The following is an 18445-nucleotide window of genomic DNA, read 5'->3' as shown; positions in this document are numbered from 1 at the left end:
CAATCAAAATTTCTCTGACAGGGCGGGAGAGGCAGAGGCCGCTTTTCCAGGCCATCACCCATACTTATCTAGGTCTCAATATTTCCAATCCCATCAAAGCCAATATCCTTCCCAATATCAATCTCAATTCCAAAGATGTTTTTAAGAACCTTCAACCTCTTCCTTCTTTCCATCACAAGCTCGACTATGGAATCAAAGAGGTTTCAGAGGCAGAGCAAGATCAAGACAGGCTCCAGGTAAATATGTTATTTCCTTCCCATGTTCTTTTTTCCCCAGACAGAATTGGTGGCAGAATCGCTTTGTTTGCTCAAAATTGGGCTTCAATTACTGCAGATCCTTGGGTTCTTCAGGCAGTAACAGGCATACACATAGAATTAATTTCCCTTCCAGTTCAAATAAAGTTTCCTCATCCCATTCAATTTTCCCAAGAATACAAAATTCTGTTCCAAAACGAAATTTCAACCTTTTTTCAAAACAAGCAATGCTCCCGTACTTCAACCTCACAATATTTATTTAAGCAACTTATTTCTGGTAAAAAAGAAAAACAATAAGTTCAGACCAGTTATAAATCTAAAATCCCTAAATGCTTATGTTGCATACCATCATTTCAAAATGGAAGGTATTCATCTGTTGAGAGAATGTTTCAGAGAAAACGATTGGTTAGTTTGTCTAGATCTCTCAGATGCTTATTTAACTGTGCCCATTGCCCAAGAACATTGGAAGTTTTTGACGTTCTGTTGGAAGGAGTAATTTTGGAATTTCACCTGTCTCCCCTTCGGTCTGTCGTCTGCCCCTTGGATTTTCACCAAATTACTCAAACCTGTTGTGGCTTTGTTGAGACTTCGGGGTGTTTGTCTGATAATTTATTTGGACAACATCCTAATTATGGACCAAAATTCTCTCTCTTCAAAATCACTTGTTTTCCACAATAACCTTATTAGAATCCTTAGGTTTTATTGTGAACAAGCAGAAATTGATCCTTTCTCCAACCAGATCTCTGATTTTCTTGGGTTTTCAGATAGATACTGTTTTCTCTACCTTGAGTCTTCCTTCAGACAAAGTGAAGAATATCAAGAAAGAAATTTCCAAAACTTTATCCAAAGATTCTGTTCCTATCGGGCCTATAGCCAGGATAGAAGGTTTACTATCATCCTCTATTCAGGCTATATTCCCTGCCCCTTTACATTAGTGCGAGCTCCAGAGATTTAAGATTCTTCATTTGAGGAAAGGTTTTTCTTATTCTCATTTGATTTCTTTATCTCCAGCAGTCAAAGAGGAGCTTTATTGGTGGCTTTCCAATTTAGCAGCTTGGAATGGGAGAGCCATCTTAGGGAAGACTCCCGTTTTTATCATAGAATCCAACGCCAGTCGTTCAGGCTGGGTAGCTCATTGTGGTCCCTCCATTACAGGTGGCAAATGGACTGTGGAAGAGAAATATTTTCATATCAATTGTTAAAAATTATTGGCTGCCTCGTTTGCAGTCAAGAGTTTTGCCAAATGTTCTTCTCCAGTTTAGGAGGCCCCAAATCCAGAGATCTTTCCAATATCACCAAAGATTTTATTCATCTTTGTTTGGACAGGAATATCTCGGTCAAGGCAGAATATATTCCAGGACAATAATATTCCGCAGCGGATTGGGGCTCTCGGCATTTGACAGATTTCAGCGACTGGAAATTAGACAGGAGCCTTTTTCTCTCTTTAGTCTCTCAGGGGTCCCTTTTTTATCTCTTTCCATTCAGGATCAATTTTCAGATTCATCCTTATTTCAGCTGGCGTCCAGATCCGGATGCAGTGGCCATAGATGCCTTCCTACATCCGTGGCCACTTCTGGGAGTATACGCGTTTCCTCCTTTCTCAATGATCCCAAGGACAATTTCAACTGTTCGCAGGGATCTTCTGTCCTTAATGATAGTGACCCCCCTATGGCCGAATCAGATGTGGTATCCCTGCCTATTGGAGATGTCCATCAATGTTCCAATTCTGTTTCCTCTTCTTCCCCATCTCACAGATCCAGAAGGCAATTTTCACAATCTAGTTCTCCAAAGCTCTCTCTGCCTAGTGGTATGGATGATCTCAGGGGACCCTGGACTCTCCGAGGCCTTTCGGATGGAGCTAAATCGCTCATGCAAGAGTCTTGGGCCCCAGGTACTCGTAGATGCTACTTTGCCGCCTGGTCTAAATGGACTAGCTGGTGCTTGCGGAGAGACCTGGATCCCTTTTCTTCGGATCTGAGTGATATCATTAACTATCTGTCTCATCTTTTTGAATCATGTCTAGCTTATAGGTCTATTAACATTCATTGTTCTGCTGTTTCTGCTAGACATAACTTAATTAATAATTTTTCTGTTGGCAAACATCCTTTAGTTTGTAGGGTGCTGAAAGCTATTAGATTAAAATGCCCCACGGTCCCTAAACATTCATTTTTCTGGGATGTGGATCTAATTTTTTCTCTCTTCAAATCTTGGCCTGATGATGTTTCTTTGTCCCTAAAACAACTTTCCGCTAAACTTGCTACTCTTCTTTGTTTAATATCTTTTCATAGAGTTTCTGATGTTAGAGCCCTAGACTAGAACACTAAACGTTTTTCTCCGGAGGGAGTTACCTTTTTTCTGTCCTGTAGAACTAAGACTTTTTCTACTTCTATTTTTTATCCCTTCCTTCCTTCCTTCTTTATGTGTGGTTGAATTTCTAAAAACTTATGAATCCAGAACTTTGTCTTTCAGAAAACCATCTGATAACCAACTTATTTATTTTATTCCTCCTCAGCTCCTATCACTTCAACCTCCATTGCCAGGTAGGTCAAATGGGTCATGAAAGAAGCTGGGATTGACATTTCTTTTTCAGCTCATTCAGTCAGAGGTTATGCAGCTTCAAAAGCCTTTTTTTTTAAGTCTGCTCCTCTTCAACAGATTCTGAGTGCTGCCGATTGGTCATCTGATTCTATTTTTAAACAGTTTTTCTTTAGACCCATTCAACATGCCTCGCTTAATTTATTTTCATAGTTGCTTTAAACTTGCAAAATAGGAGTCTCTGGTTTTGTAATAAAAGTCTGATTATCCTAGCTTGTGAAGGTATAATCTAGATTTAATTAAAGACACAGAGACGAGTATTTTCCCACCTCACATGTTGTTGTTTTTTCCCACCCTTTAATGGTTACATATTTTTAATGAATTTTGTTTTGACAGTTTCTAACTGAAAGGAATCATTTTCTCCTCTCTGGATTCATACCTTCAATGCAAGAGGATCGTCTTCAGTCTAGTAGATCTTGGTCCAGGTTTCATTCTGCAAGCAAGATCTTCACTTTCAAGATGTATTCAAGTCAAGTCTTCAGTTTCATCTTCACATGTTTATTGTTATGCATTTTGGACTGTTAGGACTTTTTATTGTTCTCTCAAATTCCTCCATTGTGAGCATCAGACAAGAAAGAGGAGGTTTGGCTGCGTATTGGTCAGTTTATGGAAACTATTCCTACTCTGATTAGTCACTTTTTTTCTGGTGTTATAAGTTAGCTCACACTTTAGCTACTTATTGTTATTTGTTTTCTGTTCTGTTTTAATATTATTGTATCTGATGATGCTTTGTTATTTCTTTAAAGTGCCGCATTCTGAGTAGTAAAAGAAAGTATGCAAAATACTTGTCTCTGTGTCTTTAAAAAAATCTAGATTATACCTTCACAAGCTAGGATAATCGGAATTATAATGTAATGTTAGACACAAAAAATATAAACAAAACTATGCCAAAAGAAGGTCATGCTGTTTGTAAGTGCATTTGATTCACTGTCCTCTTTAAGTAAATCTCATGGGGCCCCCCACATACCCCCATACTAAACATTCATACAAATGTAATGACAGCAAGTTTAGTGTATGATATAGTGTCTAACTATAATAAGTAATGCAGCAAATATATTCTGCAGGGTTGAGGCAAGTGACAATTGAATAATGTAAAAACCTGTGCTTTATTGCTAATATTAAAAGTGTAACATAAAAATAAAGGCATGTGAAATAGTAATATACTGAGTAACATGTTATACATGCTGGGCTATATTGAACTGATCAAACTTACTGCCCAGACCTCGCGAAATGTGAGGTTCTAAAAGAATCACCCAGCTAGTAACTGCAGAGTGATAAAACGCTAAACTGTTAATCCAAGATCCGACTATTCAAAGAACTATTAAATGAGCCATTCTAAATGCTCATGTCTTTGTGGCAGAGTGGGTCTCAGCTTCAGGGATCAAACGTGCCTTCAACCCAATGCCTTAGATTGTTGAAAAGGATGACAATCTCTCTGTACAGTTCTGTTAAAGCACCTTGGTGCTTGACAGGGACGCAATGTAGATCCATGTGTAGCCCTGAGGTGCGTGTTATTCATCTGCGTGTGAACAGCCCCAACCCCAAGTATGAGTCCTTTACCGTTATCCGGTGTTGCGGTGATCACAAATGATTAATATGGTGGTTTCATACTCGCGGTCCCGCGGAAGCACCCCGCAAACTCCCGCAAGTCTGCAATCTCTGTCAAGTGTTCTTTTATCCGTGGCGGCTGGTTGTAAGTGCCAAAAGCCAAGTTGGTCTTCTTAGCTATGTTTAGCGCAATAGGTGCCTTTGGGGTTACTGCATAGTGACCTTCTGGATTGTCCAAAAGTTCCATGTTATCTGATGACTCACACACTGAGGAGCCATCTCTATGTATTGAGGTTCTTTTTCTCTGTTGACCTATATAGGACTGTTGGCTTCTGATGGATCCTCTACCTGCACAGTTGTAGCACTTATAGCAAATAATTAATTAATCGGGAAGTCTGATGGGGCTTTATCAATTAGTCTCTGGCAAAGAGCCTCAAATCTGTACCAGCAAGTATTTAGGGAATCTTGAGGCGGCATGTCTCCTGTAGCGGCCATTTTAGTTGCAGCGTAGTGGCGCTTTTTTGTATTGTTAGCCTTTTTTTTGGTCTTAATCTGCTTCTTTATGATTCCCCTTTGCTGTGAATAGGATTGAGAAGATCCTAACAGGTTTGCCAGTGGTCTTGGCTGCGGCCAAGTATCTTGGATTATCGAGGGGGGTAGCTCTACCTATAATGGGCCGCTGCCCTAGGCCTCAGATGTCTGTTTCAGTCTACTATATCATAAATACAGCTTTTTTGAATGATTGTAAAAGCCCGTACGTAGTAGGATGCCTTAATGAAGTTAAGAGATTATTTTTCACTGTTAGATTTCTCCTTAAAACGGCGGTTTAGTGGAGTATCAACAGGAGCTCTGAAGAATGTGACCACTCGGGATCGCTGTACAGACACCCCCCCATGCATTCTTCTACAGAATGTTTTTGTTTAAAAAAAAAAAATAGAAAATCTCTTTATTACCAATTCTACAGTTTTTCATAACCAACACAGTTATATTAATATATTTTTTACCTCTGTGATTACCTGGTATCTAATCCTCTGCAGACTATCCCCTTATTTCAGTTCTTTTGACAGGCTTGCATTTTAGCCAATCAGTGCTGACTCATAAGTAACTCCACGTATGTGAGCACAATGTTATCTATATGGCACACATGAACTAGAACTGCCTAGCTGTGAAAAACTGTCAAATGCTCTGAGATAAGAGGCGGCATTCAAGGGCTTAGAAATTAGCATATGAGTCTACCTAGCTTTAGCTTTCACAAGAGAACAAAACAAATTGGAAAGTTTAAAATTGCATGCCCTATCTGAATCATAAAAGTTTAATTTTGACTAGACTGTCCCTTCAAATTGTACACAATAAATGAACATAAATATGCTCTCATTAAATCTGCAGTATACAATTTTTTTTGCCTAATTTTCTTTATCTTACTGCTACCTGCATGATCAGGGATCACAAAACATGTGTATGAATTTAGTTTTTAATTGAAATACTAATCCTTATAAAATAAATTATAGCAGACAATTAATGTATTATTATTGTGTGTACATAGAATAGAAGACGTACCTTGTGCTAGTAAAACAATTCCACTTACGATAATTATTATCACAATTATCATCTTTGCTGCTGTAAAGAATATCTGAACATAGCTTGCCAGCTTCACACTCATAGCATTAATCGTGGAGATGGTCACTAAAGGGAACAAATGCAAAACATATTTATAATTACAGCAAATAAATAACAATGTCATTGGCTGACATAAATGCAATATAATTAATCAATAATGTGATTTAAAATGGAAATGTTGGTGGTATCAACCCGTTTCTAAAAAATGGAAAAGCTTTGGAAACTATAAGAAGATTCAAATGGTAAAAGAAAAGATGTTCAATGTGCCTAGAGCTATAGTAGATGGCTGCACCTCACTGATGAGGCCAGTAGAAGGCTGAAATGTAGGAGATTGCCATGGTTCCGAGGAAGACTGCCTGGTATTTCCAGCGGGACTGTGCTTTTTAGACAAGAGCAGACTGATATACTGCACAAAAGTTATGTTAAAGGGACATTCTGGGCAAAAAGAGGCTACCCCAGAGGGGGTTACTAGCCACTGGACAAGCTAGTATGGTTTAGTTTACTCCCTGGTTGAATGCAAAAGAAAATATGCTATAGATAGTTGAAACATGATTAGAAATGTCTGCAAAGTGTTTAATAAAGTGGTATGATTTTTTCAGTTGTATGTGTGGTTGTCTACTGAACGTTTGAGGGGAAAAAGCTTCAAGCATTAGATGAGAGATTTGTTAAAATAAACAGGCCAAACAAGGGCTAATTTGTTTTAATGTTATCAACAGTTTTTTATTAAGCTCAATGCAGGAAGAGAGTAAATGGAAGATCCATGATAGGGTCAGGTCATTGATATTTAGAAGAGGTTGATACTCACGGATAGCACAAGCTGCCAGACACTTCACAACCACCACAGGGGGATCACAGCCTGGGTAAAATGCAGCTGACACATATTCAGCAAAGCTGAGGCAAATGATGGCAAAAGATGAAGGTTTCATGACAAGCAGACTGGCCCAAGAGAAGAGAAAGGCAGGTATGGGTCCATAGGCTTCCATCAGGTAAGGATACTCCCCTCCAGACTTTGTGATCATGGTTCCAAGTTCAGCAAAACACAGCGCCCCTCAAAATAAGCATAACAATTACTAGAGCACATCCCACAGGACAGAAACACTTACTCTATTATTTGTGATACATATTGATTCATGCTTTTCACAACATCTTCCTTAAATACATTTTAAGTCACTGATCTATCATTTTGTATAAGTGAAAATGCTTTTCAGCTATACATTTGCTGCATCTTATTACGGCTCTATCTATGGGTTTATGATATGCAATTTACTTGTTTGCTTGTTTAGTGTTATATGTTGTTTCCTTTCACTCCTAAGAGTTAATTACAAGATTTGTACAAATTATATAATTCGATATATATTGTATTCTAACTTGATTTTATAGTCTACAAGTTGTTTTTAATAAAATAAACCATCTGCAATAAATTTGTGTGCAAACAAGTATGAAAGACCAGCAAATAAACATGTAAAAATAGTTATAGGGGTATATCTATCAATGTGCGAGCAGACATCATACGAAGTAGTGTATCATATCCGCTGCATATCGATAAATGCCGACAGCATACTCCATATGGAGCTTGATAAATATGCCACAAACTGAAGTTTACTGTCTGACAGGGAGATCTGCAAAAATATCCCCATATAAATTGTAAAAGGTTTTTCATTTTACAGACCTCTAAAGCACTAATATAAAAATCAAAAAATATATAAGGTGCTCACAATAAGATCAATCTGATAAATGTATAGCGTTCTCTCACCCTCACTCTCTCCCTTTGTTTTTCCTCTCTCTTTTCTTCCTCTCTCACTCTCTCTCTGTTCTTCCTCTCTCACTCTCTCTCTGATCTTCCTCTCTCACTCTCTCTCTGATCTTCCTCTCTCACTCTCTCTCTGATCTTCCTCTCTCACTCTCTCTCTGATCTTCCTCTCTCTCTGATCTTCCTCTCACTCTCTCTCTGATCTTCCTCTCTCTCTGATCTTCCTCTCACTCTCTCTCTGATCTTCCTCTCTCTCTGATCTTCCTCTCACTCTCTCTCTGTTCTTCCTCTCTCACTCTCTCTCTGATCTTCCTCTCTCACTCTCTCTCTGATCTTCCTCTCTCTCTGATCTTCCTCTCACTCTCTCCCTTTGTTTTTCCTCTCTCTTGTTCTTCCTCTCTCACTCTCTCTCTTGTTCTTCCTCTCTCACTCTCTCTCTTGTTCTTCCTCTCTCACTCTCTCTCTTGTTCTTCCTCTCTCACTCTCTCTCTTGTTCTTCCTCTCTCACTCTCTCTCTTGTTCTTCCTCTCTCACTCTCTCTCTTGTTCTTCCTCTCTCACTCTCTCTCTGTTCTTCCTCTCTCACTCTCTCTCGTTCTTCCTCTCTCACTCTCTCTTGTTCTTCCTCTCTCACTCTCTCTCTGATCTTCCTCTCTCACTCTCTCTCTGATCTTCCTCTCTCTCTGATCTTCCTCTCACTCTCTCTCTGTTCTACCTTTCTCACTCTCTCTCTGTTCTTCCTCTCTCACTCTCTCTGTTCTTCCTCTATCACTCTCTCTTTTGTTCTTCCTCTCTCACTCTCTCTTTGTTCTTCCTCTCTCACTCTCTCTCTGTTCTTCCTCTCTCACTCTCTCTCTGTTCTTCCTCTCTCACTCTCTCTCTGTTCTTCCTCTCTCACTCTCTCTCTGTTCTTCCTCTCTCACTCTCTCTCTGTTCTTCCTCTCTCACTCTCTCTCTGTTCTTCCTCTCTCACTCTCTCTGATCTTCCTCTCTCACTCTCTCTTTTGTTCTTCCTCTCTCACTCTCTCTGTTCTTCCTCTCTCACTCTCTCTGTTCTTCCTCTATCACTCTCTCTTTTGTTCTTCCTCTCTCACCCTCTCTCTCTGTTCTTCCTCTATCACTCTCTCTGTTCTTCCTCTATCACTCTCTCTGTTCTTCCTCTATCACTCTCTCTTTTGTTCTTCCTCTCTCACTCTCTCTCTGTTCTTCCTCTCTCACTCTCTCTCTGTTCTTCCTCTCTCACTCTCTCTCTGTTCTTCCTCTCTCACTCTCTCTCTGTTCTTCCTCTCTCACTCTCTCTCTTGTTCTTCCTCTCTCACTCTCTCTCTGTTCTTCCTCTCTCACTCTCTCTCTGTTCTTCCTCTCTCACTCTCTCTCTGTTCTTCCTCTCTCACTCTCTCTCTTGTTCTTCCTCTCTCACTCTCTCTCTTGTTCTTCCTCTCTCACTCTCTCTTGTTCTTCCTCTCTCACTCTCTCTCTGTTCTACTCTCTCTCTGTTCTTCCTCTCTCACTCTCTCTCTGTTCTTCCTCTCTCACTCTCTCTCTGTTCTTCCTCTCTCACTCTCTCTCTGTTCTTCCTCTCTCACTCTCTCTCTGTTCTTCCTCTCTCACTCTCTCTCTGTTCTTCCTCTCTCACTCTCTCTCTGTTCTTCCTCTCTCACTCTCTCTCTGTTCTTCCTCTCTCACTCTCTCTCTGTTCTTCCTCTCTCACTCTCTCTCTGTTCTTCCTCTCTCACTCTCTCTCTGTTCTTCCTCTCTCACTCTCTCTCTGTTCTTCCTCTCTCACTCTCTCTCTGTTCTTCCTCTCTCACTCTCTCTTGTTCTTCCTCTCTCACTCTCTTGTTCTTCCTCTCTCTCTTGTTCTTCCTCTCTCACACTCTCTCCTGTTCTTCCTCTCTCACTCTCTCTTGTTCTTCCTCTCTCACTCTCTCTTGTTCTTCCTCTCTCACTCTCTCTTGTTCTTCCTCTCTCACTCTCTCTTGTTCTTCCTCTCTCACTCTCTCTTGTTCTTCCTCTCTCACTCTCTCTTGTTCTTCCTCTCTCACTCTCTTTTGTTCTTCCTCTCTCACTCTCTCTTGTTCTTCCTCTCTCACTCTCTCTTGTTCTTCCTCTCTCACTCTCTCTTGTTCTTCCTCTCTCACTCTCTCTTGTTCTTCCTCTCTCACTCTCTCTTGTTCTTCCTCTCTCTCTCACTCTCTCTTGTTCTTCCTCTCTCACTCTCTCTTGTTCTTCCTCTCTCACTCTCTCTTGTTCTTCCTCTCTCACTCTCTCTTGTTCTTCCTCTCTCACTCTCTCTTGTTCTTCCTCTCTCACTCTCTCTTGTTCTTCCTCTCTCACTCTCTCTTGTTCTTCCTCTCTCACTCTCTCTCTGTTCTTCCTCTCTCACCCTCTCTCTGTTCTTCCTCTCTCACTCTCTCTCTGTTCTTCCTCTCTCACCCTCTCTCTGTTCTTCCTCTCTCACTCTCTCTCTGTTCTTCCTCTCTCACTCTCTCTCTCGTTCTTCCTCTCTCACTCTCTCTCTCGTTCTTCCTCTCTCACTCTCTCTCTCGTTCTTCCTCTCTCACTCTCTCTTGTTCTTCCTCTCTCACTCTCTCTTGTTCTTCCTCTCTCACTCTCTCTCTTGTTCTTCCTCTCTCACTCTCTCTCTCTTGTTCTTCCTCTCTCACTCTCTCTCTCTTGTTCTTCCTCTCTCACTCTCTCTCTCTTGTTCTTCCTCTCTCACTCTCTCTCTCTTGTTCTTCCTCTCTCACTCTCTCTCTCTTGTTCTTCCTATCTCACTCTCTCTCTCTTGTTCTTCCTCTCTCACTCTCTCTCTTGTTCTTCCTCTCTCACTCTCTCTCTTGTTCTTCCTCTCTCACTCTCTCTCTTGTTCTTCCTCTCTCACTCTTGTTCTTCCTCTCTCACTCTTGTTCTTCCTCTCTCACTCTTGTTCTTCCTCTCTCACTCTTGTTCTTCCTCTCTCACTCTCTCTCTCTTGTTCTTCCTCTCTCACTCTCTCTCTCTTGTTCTTCCTCTCTCACTCTCTCTCTTGTTCTTCCTCTCTCACTCTCTCTCTCTTGTTCTTCCTCTCTCACTCTTGTTCTTCCTCTCTCACTCTCTCTCTCTTGTTCTTCCTCTCTCACTCTCTCTCTCTTGTTCTTCCTCTCTCACACTCTCTCTCTTGTTCTTCCTCTCTCACTCTCTCTCTCTTGTTCTTCCTCTCTCACTCTCTCTTGTTCTTCCTCTCTCACTCTCTCTCTTGTTCTTCCTCTCTCACTCTCTCTCTTGTTCTTCCTCTCTCACTCTCTCTCTTGTTCTTCCTCTCTCACTCTCTCTCTGTTCTTCCTCTCTCACTCTCTCTCTGTTCTTCCTCTCTCACTCTCTCTTGTTCTTCCTCTCTCACTCTCTCTCTTGTTCTTCCTCTCTCACTCTCTCTCTTGTTCTTCCTCTCTCACTCTCTTTCTGTTCTTCCTTTCTCACTCGTTCTTCCTTTCTCACTCTCTCTCTGTGCTTCCACTCTCACTCACTCTCTCTTGTTCTTCCTCTCTCACTCTCTCTTGTTCTTCCTCTCTCACTCTCTCTCTGTTCTTCCTCTCTCACCCTCTCTCTGTTCTTCCTCTCTCACTCTCTCTCTGTTCTTCCTCTCTCACTCTCTCTCTTTTCTTCCTCTCTCACTCGCTCTCTTTTCTTCCTCTCTCACTCGCTCTCTTTTCTTCCTCTCTCATTCTCCCTTTCGTTTTCTTTCCCTCACACTCTTTCTCCCCCATCTTTACCTCACCAGCTAGAACATCTCTTGCCCACTTAAGACAACAGCTACTTAGACTCCTGGCAGAGTGAAATCCTCCCAATCCGATTGGGATGATTGACAGCCTGGGTATAATTGTACAAGCAGCGGCTTTTGCAATGTTAAAGGTATTATTTTAAAGGGATTGTTTTCTTTCATGATTTAGATAGAGCATGCGATTTTGAACAATTTTCATTTAACTCCTATTATGTAATTGCCTTCATTCTCTTGGTATTGATTGCTGAGGGAGCAACAATGCACTACTGCGAGCTAGCTGAAAGCCAATAAGCCAACAAGAGGTATATTTGTGCAGCCACCAATCAGTAGCTGCTGAGCCTACTTTGGTATGCTTTTCAACAAAGGATACAAAGAGAATAAAACATATTAGAAAATAGAAATAAAATGGAAACAGTTAAAATATCATGCTCTCTCTGAATCATGAAAGAAAATGTTTTGGCTTTTATGTCCCTTTCAATGCGGGCAGCGAAAACCAGGCAGGTTTACAGGAGTGAACCTTGTCTGCCAGACCAATAAAAAATGGGGTCCTCCTTAAACATATATTTTCCCCACAAAAAATATCTTTTAAAATATAAAATGTTTTTATAAATTATGTTGTTTACAGCACAAGCACAACCATTAAAAAAATATATACAACAAAATGTGTGTAGAGTTCCTTTACAGAAAAGTATGTTTGTCCTTTCTAAATGGTTTATCTGCTGCAATGCAATAAAGCAAATATTATGTCAACTTCAAGGGCTCCATTTATGAAGCAGCGGTCATAAGACAATACAATCGAAATGATTGACAGCCCCTTCTTGAAATGCTGGTACATTGTTAAATGCGGACAGAGTATGCATGTCGATGTAGCGAATCATGTCCTCTCCTCAGTTCATAAATCTACCCCCAATTGTCAATACATTTCAGTCTCTGTAACTCAACTAATCTACAATCTAATCTGGATGGTCATTATCACTGTATATGATGCACTCTTTAGGAAGTTGTGTTTTTCCTACTTTTGTTCAAAGATATGTCTCTTATTTTTTATGTAATTAAAATACCTGTAAACTTTCGGACATTTACCTAATGTAGCTATAACTCCACATATAGCCCATATGACCAGACATGGACCAATGGCTCCTGTGTTGAAAAGGACTGATTTAGGAGAAATAAATATTCCTGATCCAATAATGGTTCCAACAATTAGACTCACTCCACTGAGCAACCCAACCTAAAGGAACATAAAGTTAATTGTTACTTATTACAAGGAGAGCAATTAGTGCAATAATGATTATGAACTGTGTAGATAAGAGAGATCACAAAATCATAAATACCAGAAGTAAAAATTCTATTTTACTGTTTGAGACTTCGTACTTTGTCATAAATTATTTCAAAAAAAAAAAAAAAAATCTTGGTCTTCAGATGATATGAACCCAGTGTCCTCTTACCAGATTGTATGACTATTTCTAGGAGATGTAAATAAATCATCACATCTATTACAGATAGAGCATTTGGATTATATTTATGGATGAGTATACTTGATGAAACAGGGAACCAGAGGCGTAACTAGAAACCACAGGGCCCAGGTGCAAGACTCTAAGAATGGGCCCCCCACCACCCCTCCCCCTCCAAAAAAGCTGAATTTAATACATATTTATTTATTTTTTTACATTTAACACAGAAAAAAATGTGAATCAGATTACATGTCTGCAAAAGGAGGTACCCTGTGCCCACAGTCGTTGAGATGGTCTGACCCCCTATTACTGTATATAGTGACACTGTTTAACCCACCAGTACTGTATATAGTAAGTTAGTGACACAGTCTGTAATCTGCCGGTGAGATGGCTGGCCTGACCCTACCCGCCCTAGTACGTTATAAAGTGACCACAGTAGTCAGTGACATGGTCAACCCCCCCATACTGTATATAGTGGTACTGTATAGTGACACTGTTTACCCCCTGCCCCCCCCATGCTGTAGTAACAAGGTCTGTAATTTGCTGGTTTCACAAACATACACAAACACACATACATGCATAAATACACACACAGTCACATACATACACACACACATAAACACCAATGGGTAAAACAGAAACACTAACCCCTGTAGTCATGTCACACTCACATGATATCAGTGCAGGCAGTGGTAGGTGAACGTTTTTTTTGTTTTTTTTAAGCTGGGCCCCCACCCTCAGGGGCCCAGTCGCACCTGCAACCTCTGCACCCCCTGTAGTTTCACCCCTGCAGGGAACTCTATATGGCCAGGAAGTATAAAGAGTGAGTAAAAAGATCTGGTAAATTATAAAACATTTATGTTGTGCTGCTACAGAAGAACATATCAGTCAAGTCTTAACATTTTAAAAACAAATTAACATCCATTTTGCTGCAATAATTTTTCAATAGCTGAATTCCACCTATCATTTGCCTTATTTGGAGGAGCCAATCTGTGCTTTAGCCCACAGACAACAAAGCTAGTCACTGTCAAAAATGTAGTATAAAATGCATTGTTTTGCATTTGTTATCTGATAAAGCCAATTGAGGAAATATATGTAGCATGGTTAGCCTTGAGAAATCAGCAGGCATTGCTCAATTTTCAGAACTAAATTACATGAAAAGGGGCAGCATAAAAAATTAAAATATATTGCAAAAAGTTGTTTCATTATGCATAACTAAATATTGTATATACACATCTGAAGGTGTTTACCATCCCCTTAAGAAAATAATATGTGATAACAACAAAATATCAATGTAGGGCACTTAAAGCGAATATATCTGTACGCATGGATTACAGTAATGTGGTATCTTCATTAAAGGGACAGTCTACACCAACATTTTTATTGTTTTAAAAGATAGATAATCCCTTCATTTACCATTCCCCAGTTTTGCATAACCAACACTGTCATATTAATGTACTTTTAACCTCTGTGATTACCTGTATCTAAGCCTCTGCAGACTGCCCGTTATCTCAGTTCTTTTGACAGACTTGCATTTTAGCCAATCAGTGCTGACTCATAAATAACAGGAGTGAGCACGATGTTATATATGACACACATGAACTAGCAGTGTCTAACAGTGAAAAACTCTCAAAATGCACTGAGATAAGAGGAGGCCTTTAAAGGGTTAAAAATTAGCATATGAGCCTATCTAGGCTTAGCTTTCAACAAAGAATACCAAGAAAACAAAGCAAATTTGGTGATAAAAGTAAATTGGAAATCTGTTTAAAATGACATGCCCTATCTGAATCAAGAAAGTTTAATTTTAATTAGACTGTCCCTTTAATCAAAGGTAACATGACATTTGTTTTCTGTTCTAAATGATGCTTACAGAGAGAAATGTAAAATTGTAGAATTTCCACCATGGTGAGTGTGTTCTAACTAGAAGTTGGAGGAATAAGCCCAAAGGAAGCAACATTTATAAACAGGAGTATCTAAGTATAAATGTAAGTACCATCTTGCTGTTGTGATGAATTTGCATCAAATGAAAGCCCCAGGGCAGATTCCAGACCCAGAAGCAATTCTAAAGGGTATTAAACTCACATATGAAATATACAGTTGCATGCTTGCAGCATTATTTACAGTATGAGTGCATCTTCAGTAATTATTATCTGTTATTTATAAAGTAAGACAAGCCATACTAATTACTGGCCTAAAAGGAAATCTGCTTGCTGAAAATTCCTCCTATGAAAAGCCTCTAACTCCCTATCCTCAAGAGGAATCGTAGACTGTTTAGCCAAAGTAGAAATAGCTCCATCTACCTCAGGTATTGTTCCTCAAAGCTCAATATCACAAGTAGGTAAAGGAATCATCTTTTTAAAATGTAAAACTGGATTAAAGGGGGGACCAGGCTTAGACCACTCTTTAGAAATTATTTCAGAGATAGCCCCAGGGACCCGGAAAACCCTCTGGTGACTTAGCAGTAGGCTTTAAAATCTAATCCTATGGGCTTAACAGACTTCTCCTCAGAAACCTTAGGATCCTGAATCCCTAAGGGACATAAAACGTCTCTTTAGAGAGTACAAAGATGTTCAAGTTTAAAGGGACAGTAAAGTCAAAATATATAGAACATGCAATTTTAAACAACTTTCCAATTTACTTTTATTATCAAATGTGCTTAAAGTAAATGTCAAGCTAACACTATTACCTAAACTGAAAGGTAGATCCTTATCTTCAGAGATATTTCACTCTGAACGCTATAGGGATAAGAGCCGAAGCTCTGGTCGCCATTTACAGCATTTGATTGACAGATGACTCATCTGCAATCAACAAATCATTGTTTCCCCCCGGGACGTTCAGCCCCTTTGCACAAACGTCACTGCCCAGGGGGGAAACAATGATTTGGTGACTGTAGATGAGTCATCTGTCAATCAAATGCTATAAATGGCGAGCGGAGCTTTGGCTCTTATCCCTATAGCGTTCAGTGCTATCCTTTCAGTTTAGGTAATAGTGTTAAATTGACATTCACTTTAATTTTCTTGTTATCCTTTGTTGAAAGGCAGGAATGTAAGTTCAGCAGCAGTTTTGCAACCATATTATACAAGAGCACTAGATGGCCGTACTATTTCCTGTCATGTAGTGCTCTACACATGTGCATGATACCTATCTAGATATCGCTTCAACAAAGAATTACATGAGAAAGACACAAATTTGATAATCGGGGAAAATTGGAGACTTTTTTTTAAATTGTATTCTCTATCATCTAGTCATGAAAGAAACTGTGTTTCATATCTCTTTAAAAAGAACATAGGATGAATCTGCATGTTGCTCAGAGGCCGACTCCTGATCAACTGAAAATACCTCACCCTCTTATGATAATCTTTAAATCCAGGAGCAAAATTTGAAGAACTCACTTGTATAGAACAAACAGAGGAAGAACAGATTCCCTTAGAATCAAGAGCTGCATTGGTCTGATTAGAATGCAATAAACAGAATGCAATAAACAGAATGCAATAAACAATCCATACAAGAATTGCAAAGCTGAGCATGGGGATTACATCAAAAAGCTTGCAAAAAACACAAGAAAGTGTTAAGGATCTAGCGACTAAGGGACCAGTATTTAAAGTAGTGCGGACAGAACCAGAATGCTACATCATGAAAAACAGGCTTAGACTGAAAACCACAGAAAATAAATTAATATGGTAGACAAATAACCAAGGATTTAAACACAAAATCCTAAAAAAAAAAAAGGAATATGGGCAGGTAAATAAACAAGCAGAAGAACCTTTCATTAAATACACTCAAAACAGTGGCGTCACTAGGGTTGGTGTCACCCGGTGCGGTAAGTTATGGTGTCACCCCCCCCCAGAAAGCAGACACACACAAAAACACAGGCAAGCACACATACAAACACTCAGACACACTTAAAAAATACTCAGATGCACACACAAACACTTATGGCCAATCACCTCTGCACTCTGCCCACCCCCAGACCCCCGCCCGCCCTCCTACCTGTTCAGTGTGCACTTAGTGTACCGTAACCGTAATGGTCTGGTGGGCATCATATGTGGCTCCTTCATTTTAAAGACAGTGTCAAACAGTCATGCGGTCAGGTGCTAGCCATCCCCTCATGATTTGCCAGTTCCCGTTTAGAGAGACAGCACAGCAGTGAGTGACTCCACTGCTCCACATGTCACTGAGCAGTGAGCACAGATAGGCAGGCAGGTTTAGGCTAGCAGCGCAACTTTGCAAGCCCCACGGCATGCCCACAACATTCATAGCGAAATTGGGCAGGGGAGAAGCAAAGTACAAACAAGCAAAAGTAGCCGGGAAAACTATTTGTTGAAATTGCAGCACTGGCTCAAGTGGCAAAAAAATTGTGTGTCTACATCTTCCCAAGTCCCACCAATGTTCACAAATGCCAGCCTCTAATAAAATAATCTATGCATCTCAACATTGTATTTCTTTGAATTTCAATAAAATTTAAAAAAAAAAAAAAAAAAAAAAAAAATTTTTTTTTTTTTTTTTGGTGTCACTCCCTGGTGGGTGTCACCCGGGTGCGGCCCGCCCCCCCCGCCCCCCCCTAGTGACGCCACTGACTCAAAAATAAGACTGTCGTGATAGTATTGCAAAGCTGACCCCCAGATAAAGCAGAGGAGTTCTATGAATCCATTAAATAAAGTGGTGGGAAAGGAGTGATGTGCACGAACCTGACACAGCCCTGTAAAGCGACTGGCAAAAGGCAGATGCGCATATACAATAAACTCATAGCACTAACTGACAAACGTGCTTACGGTTGAGGCACGCTAACTAAATAGCCTACGCGTGCAAATGCAAAGCTGAAGCGCTCCCATCCCCACGTGCATGCACGTGCCCTTAAGTGAAACATGAGAGGTGCACAACACAAGCCCGACACGCTCGAGACAACAGTACCACATGTGAAAACTATACACATAAAGCACAACAAGAATATGACGCAGTTTAACATAACTCAATTGTGCTCAAAATAACCAGCACACGCTAAAAAAACATAAGATGTATATCATAAAAACAAATAAAGATATCAAGACAACAAAGAAAAAATGATAATAGGAGTAGAATAGAAAATTGCTTAAAATTTCATGATTCAGACAGAGAATGCAAGAAAAAAGAAATAGGTTTAATGTCCCTTTAAGGTTACAATTCCACCTCTATGCTGGCAAATCTATATATCTCTCACGCTATTCATCTCCCTTCTAAATTGCAACACAGATCATCTCACTAAAATCTTTATGAATGTCCTCCACCCCCACTATAACATCTTCACCCTAGGTCCATTGCCTTGGCGTATTACTTAACCCTGTCCTCTCCCTTAACCCACAAATCCATCTCTCTCCAATTCCTGCAGCTTTTATTTATAGAACATTGCTAAAAATGTATCTATTATTCACTTAAAACACAATTAAAATTCCAGCAGTATTCGCCATTAACTAGGCCCCCACCTTTTTTGT

The 18445-nt window shown here is 39.9% G+C and overlaps 1 protein-coding gene across 1 annotated transcript in view; it reads right to left on the bottom strand.

Annotated features, from left to right (window-relative positions):
* SLC7A9 (solute carrier family 7 member 9) overlaps positions 1 to 18445 on the bottom strand; it is a 221666-nt gene that overhangs the window by 94640 nt on the left and 108581 nt on the right. The window contains exons 5-7 of the mRNA XM_053719243.1: positions 12607 to 12754; positions 6820 to 7062; positions 5955 to 6080 (exon numbers count right to left, since the gene is read on the bottom strand). Of these exons, the coding sequence (XP_053575218.1) occupies positions 5955 to 6080; positions 6820 to 7062; positions 12607 to 12754 (517 nt within the window). The remainder of the gene's footprint in view (positions 1 to 5954; positions 6081 to 6819; positions 7063 to 12606; positions 12755 to 18445) is intronic.

The sequence above is a fragment of the Bombina bombina genome, chromosome 1 (assembly GCF_027579735.1).
Source record: "Bombina bombina isolate aBomBom1 chromosome 1, aBomBom1.pri, whole genome shotgun sequence".
NCBI classification, from domain to species: Eukaryota; Metazoa; Chordata; class Amphibia; order Anura; family Bombinatoridae; genus Bombina; species Bombina bombina.
Note: the sequence above shows the minus strand (reverse complement) of the source record. Positions and strands in the feature narration are given on the sequence as shown.